Raw genomic sequence first — 6,000 nt, forward strand, 5'->3', positions numbered from 1 at the left:
CATCCTCTGCCAGTAAATTCCACATTTTAATCAATCTCTTCTAGCATAAACACCAGTCTAACAGAAGAACTAGGTGCATTTCTTCTGCTAATAACCACTAAAGATGAGTGTATTGAGAGAACACCTGTATTTCCTAGATGATGAAGAAGAAGAGTTGGGTTTTATATGCCACTTTTCTCTACCAGACAGAGTCGTAAAGTGTCTTACAATCGCCTTCCCTTTCCTCTCCCCACAACAGACACCCTGTGAGGGAGGTGAGGCTGAGAGAGCCCTGATATTACTGGTCTGTGAGAACAGCACTATCAGGACTGTGGCGAGCCCAAGGTCACCCAGCTGGCTGCATGTGGAGGAGTCGGGAATCAAACCTGGCTCACCAGATTAGAAGCTTCCACTCTTAACCACTATACCAAGGTGAGATAACAGATAGATATATTTTTTGTTCGTAAATACTGCAGGACTTTGGAGGAGCGGTCCCTGAGAGGGTTTATGCTGCAGCTCAGAAAGAGTTATATTTGGGGTAGGTTGCTATGAATTTAAATGGAATGGAAATGTGGAATTTAAATGGAATGGCAACAGGTCACAGGTTCCTCCTGGGCTTGGAAGTCTAAGGATGTCATCCCAAAAGTCAACAAGACAGACAAGGTCGTAACTCTTGCCAAGCAGATGGCATGGAGGGGTAAGAGGAGAGAATTCTTGTCAAAATAGAACTTCTCCCTTTGTCTTCCAGCTCAGACCAACAACGGCAGCAGCACCGGCCTCGAGGGGATCATGAATTCCTATACCAACTTGCCGCAGCCCCCACAACAAATGCTGGTGATGGATCCCAATGTCTACGGCTCAGATCCCTTCCGGCAAGGCCTCACTCCACCACAAATGCCCGGGGACCACATGCACCCCTACGGTAAGGACTGAAGGCCCTGCACGCTGCAGCTTCTGAGAGCACAACCAGAAGAAAAGTCGATTTCCTTCATAAATGGGTACTTCTTGGGGGGGGGGGGGGGGAGTCCCACTGCAATATCTCAGAGGAAGCAAGATGACCCTTTAAGAAGGTGTCCAGATTGTCCTACTTTTGGAGGGACATCTGGGGGCACCTGGCACATTGTACTATGTTGAAATTTAAAATATATATATTACAATACTATTTTTGCGTTTTATGCTTTCTATGAAAAATTTTTGTTGCTCCATATAGAACAATTTTTTAATCAAGAACCCCCCCCCCCCCCCCGGTCAATGGTGTCCCGCTTTACCAATGTTAAAATCTGGTGACCTTACCCCTTAACAATATGACTTTCGGATTGTCAAGAAGCTCCTGTAGAAAGACAGTCTAGGGCCTATTATGCATGGGCTGGTTTCCTCTGCAGTCAATTTGCTGACTCTTTTAAATCATCCTTTTTAAGAACATTTTTTAAAAATTCCTGCTTATGCATGTGCTTTGATTATGCATTGTTGGGTTGTTGTTGTTTTTTTTTTAGTTAATATGCATTCTAAACCATTCTGATTGTAACTGTGGGAGGGGGAATTTCCTCTGTTGTGCTGTAAAGTCACTATGGCACATACTGCTGGTGGGGCCTTATGGGAATTGTAGTTCATGGACATGGAGACTTTCCCATGGGGATACACAGGCTTCTGAATGAAAAAAACTACCACCTTTCCCCCACTGTTGGTATACTGTTCCTCATAGACAGTGGGCAGGATGGACCACAGCAGACCACAGGCTCCCATGCAAACTTAAAGCCCCCACCATACCATCCCTTCCCCCATGAAGGTTTTTTTAGTTACTGGTGAGCCTCTGCACGGAAGCCTCTGCACATAGCCTGAAGCAGCTTTGCTTCCTTGTTCTCCAGCAACCCTCAACTGGTATTTCAGACCCCTCTCTTCGCCAACCGGTTAAATTTTCAAACACCCCCCCCCCCGGTCACTGATCAGAGGTAAAGCTTCGTAGGAGCATTCACAGAAGACTGGAGGAAATGCCATGCATACTACAGAGTAATCCTACTAATTTATATAGCAATACGGTTGGATCGGTTGCCAGGGCAAATGGCATGTTCACATGATCGCTGACAGAGGCAGAGAATCAGTGGCAGGCGCTCGAACTCCCATTAGTGGATGTGGGACTGCAAGCAGAAAAGGGGAGGAGACCAAAAACATGCTAACATTTATAAATAAAAAAAGAGCATCCTCAGTGCCATCATGCAAGAAAAGTCGTTACAAAGCTAGTTTCAGATACTGCACTGAAAATTCACAGTCAACACTATGTGGAGGGGCTGTCATGCATAATCAAAAATAACACAATGGGTTTAGCTCAGTGAAAATGGTCCCTTGTGCAGAAATAAAAACAACAATGTCTTTTGGGGTAGGCTTTTTGTGAGGTTTCCTGTCATGCATAATACACGTAGGACGAGTGACCTAAAACTGCAGAATGTCCTTCTTCCTTGACTAATAGTTTTCAACATTATTTAAACCAAGATTTTATTATGTGTTTTGTTTATTTCACTGACTCGTATATTTAAGATTTACATATGTGGAGCTAGGAATGCCAGTCTGCAGGTATTTCTCAACCCTGAACCCTATGGGGAGGCTAAGGTTGCCAGCTCTGGGTCAGTAAATACCTGGAAACTTTGGGTGGGGAGCTGGTGGTGGATTGGATTTGTGGGGAGGAGGGACCTCAGTGGAGTACAATGTGATGGAGTCCACTTTCCAAAGGAGCCATTGTCTCCAGCAGCCATTTTCTCAACAGATCTCTGTTGCCTGGAGATAAGCTATAATTCCAGGGGGTTCCCAGGTCTCCCCTAGGATTGTCAGCTCCAGTTTTGGAAATATCTGGAGACTTTGTGTTGGAGCAGGAGGGGGAGGGGCTTGGGATAGGGGGGACCTCAGTGGAGTATAATGCTATGGGGTCCACCCTCCAAAGCAGCCATTTTCTTCAAGGGAATTGATCTCTTTAGTCTGGAGATGAGTTAAAATTCGAAGTCCCACCATCCCTAATGGAGCCTCCTTGTAGTGAGTGGGTTAAAACAAATCTAAGGGTATAATCCAGAGGGAAGATCCCCTGCACAAGACATTAAAACAAACAAGGAACTGTTCAAGAGCACTGCTCATGAGTAACCCCCATTAATTGCAGGAAGAACATGTGCAGGAGGAACGTTCTCATGGACTGGGCTGCCAATAAACCAACTGCGTCTTGTTTATGTCTCCTCAAGGCATTGAACCACTTTTCCATGACCTTGATAGTGATGACACGTCCCTCAGCAACTTGGGTGACTGTTTCTTAGCGACCTCGGAACCCGGGCCCCTGCAATCAAGAGTGGGAAACCCCATTGAAAACCTGTATTCCATGCAGAGCTCCTATTTTACATCTTGAGGTATCCAATGCCTGGAACAGAAATGCTTCTCGGAGCGTTCCCAAGCCCCGTTCAGAGCAAGAAAGGAGAGAAAGGCTGAGCGTCACAAGACGAACATTTGTTTCAAGAGGACTCCTGCGGCGCTAAGAGCTGGCAATTCTTTTTCATGTGTGGAAGTAGGTAAATGTGTTTCCCGCTTGAAAACCAGGACCATTTGTGAAGCTTGTTTCAAAACTTTAATCTCCGTTTCCTCCCTGGTTTATGCAACCAATGAACTGAAATATGGGAGCGTAAAATTTTGAACAGAAAATCTAGGACTTGTATTAAAAACTTTTGTTTTATTTAAGCTGGTTGTGGAAATTAGTGCTTTGGACTTTGACTGAGGCTATGGACACAACAAGCGTTCCCTCCTTTCAAATTTTGGATGGGAACTAGTTGTTTGGGTGGGATTTCTTCCCCACAATACTTAGCCTTTTCAGATATTCTGTGTCCAGCAGTGCTTCCCCCAGACGCTGTGCCTTTGGTTGTATCTTTCACCTGGTGGTTGCTGCATCCTCCTCCTTAGAACGGCTATAGGTTTGTTCTCAACCAATCAGGGATCCTGTACTCAATGGAACAGCACCCCAAGACTTCACATGTATCTTTCACATAGTCAAATACATTGTTCTGCACAATCATGTAACTGAGGGATACGGAGAAGTGAGAGCTGGACAATTGATAAGCCAAGGTCTTTTGCCGCGAACGATGAACGCTGAAAAGAAGAGGCGATTTTGGACTGACTGAATATGCAATAATAATAATGATTTGAAATTTGAGCTTGGCCCTTGCTTAAATTCCTCATGCACTATAGCAAACTGAATGGTTTTTTTAAAAAAATATTCCTCCCCACTTTAACATGTGAAGCACCCAAAATTGCCCGGTACCCCCTGGCTACTGGTAGGGGTAGGGGTAGGGCTGGGTTAGGGCTGCCAGTTCTAGGTTGGGCAGAGCCTGGGGAGAACAGGGACCCCAATGGGTACAAGGCCATAAAGTCCACCCTCCCAAGCATCCATTTCCTCTAGGGGAACTGATCTCTGTACACTGGAGATGAGCTGTAATTTGGGGGACGGGGATTCCCACCTGGAGACTGGCTTCCCTAGAAGCACCTGGCAAGAAGTGAGTGTGCTTGTGTGAGTGTGCATGCATTTAGGGAGTGTGTGATTGTATATACCAGACACCGGAACAGCTAATGTTGTATCAGGTTGGCTCCCCACACCGACCCAACTTTATTTTGTGTGTGAATCGTATTTAAGCAATGCACTTAAGTTATGGAATGAAAAAGAAGTGATTTTTTAAAAAATAAATAAATACATGTGTTTCATTTGCAAAGACTGAACGGCTGGAAGGAACCTTCTTCTCAGCTGGAAGCCATTCCGTGCTTTGGTTTCCCCTGCCCCCTCCAATGGACATTCCTATCCAGAAATATCAGGGTCAACAATTTGCCTCTCGTGCAAGCAGTCTGGCACACAAGGAGAGCTGGGCCATCCAGCGAGCTGCTGCAGCCACTGTTACCCCTACAAGAGAGAATGATCTGCAAAGGAGGGAAGTGACAGGTTTCATCCAGCTCCTTATACCATTACTGCCATTACAGGCCTTATAAATGCAGCCTGAAGTCACTTGAAAAATGAATGTACCTTTCAAAGCAACAGATATGCCTCTACTCGGGTTTTTAAGCAGGCCACAGAACAATATGCATTTTGTGATCTGCGAAGGACCCGAGAATCCCGCTATGAGTATTCAAGAAGTGCTGTGCTTCAGGTTACTAAGGAGTTCAATGCTTGGCTCTTTCCAGGGACCAGGCCGTCTGTTGTTCCTGGGGATCACATAATACAGTGGAAAGGCTGACTGGTTAGCAAAATAGTAACAGAATCTGAGAACCTGACTCCTGCACGTGTGTCTAGTCCAAAGGAACAGCCATAGGTAAAGGAAGGACTCCAGTGAGTGTTACAGCTTTCAGGCTAAGCTCAGGAACAGGGAGGGGCCTGCCAAAATGTAGTTCTCCAGGGCCCATTCTGCACATGTGGGAAAATGCACTTTCATTGCGCTTTAGAAGTGGATTATCCTGTTCTGCAAAAGCGCATTGAAACTGCATTATCCAATGTGTGCAGAATGGACCCAGATGTCTGGAGGGCCATAGTTTGGCCACACCTGCTCTGGAAAATCTTCCTGGTGAGTTAGAACTACCACTGGTGGTCTTCCATCCAAATACTCAACTGAGTCAGCCCTGCCTAGCTTCCGAGATCTGACGGGATCAGACATCTCTGCTGGTTGCCTGCTGGTTGCTCTCTGGTAGCTCATGCTAAATAAGTTGGGGAATCCACTTTATGTAATTCCCCCACTCGCGCTTTAGAATGGAGGGTGTGGCGTGCCGTTTACTGCCCAGACACTGCATGATGGCGACGATATATGGAGGGGACGGAATGTAACGACAACGTAAGGTAAGCGTTTCACTACATTTAACAGGTGCGGAAATGCCCTATTTATTCATTTACTTCATGGATACTTTGCCTTTCAGAAATGAGCAAACTGACTTATGTGTGAACAGCCTGTGTTGACACATAGAGTCATAGAGTTGGAAGGGACCTCCAGGGTCATCTAGTCCAACCTCCTGCAGAATTCA

At 45.7% G+C, this 6,000-nt stretch overlaps 1 protein-coding gene across 2 annotated transcripts in view; it reads left to right on the forward strand.

The window, feature by feature from the left end:
- LMX1A (LIM homeobox transcription factor 1 alpha) overlaps nt 1-4,661 on the forward strand; it is a 79,015-nt gene extending 74,354 nt beyond the window's left edge. The window contains exons 8-9 of one of the 2 annotated variants that reach the window (XM_077336274.1): nt 728-901; nt 3,201-4,661. In XM_077336274.1, the coding sequence (XP_077192389.1) occupies nt 728-901; nt 3,201-3,361 (335 nt within the window). In that variant the 3' untranslated portion in view covers nt 3,362-4,661. Of the gene's footprint in view, nt 1-727; nt 902-3,121 lie in introns of both variants that reach the window. The other variant, XM_077336273.1, reaches the window with a different exon arrangement.
- Nucleotides 4,662-6,000: the final 1,339 nt, after the last annotated feature.

Source organism: Paroedura picta, chromosome 4, assembly GCF_049243985.1.
Source record: "Paroedura picta isolate Pp20150507F chromosome 4, Ppicta_v3.0, whole genome shotgun sequence".
NCBI lineage: Eukaryota > Metazoa > Chordata > Lepidosauria > Squamata > Gekkonidae > Paroedura > Paroedura picta.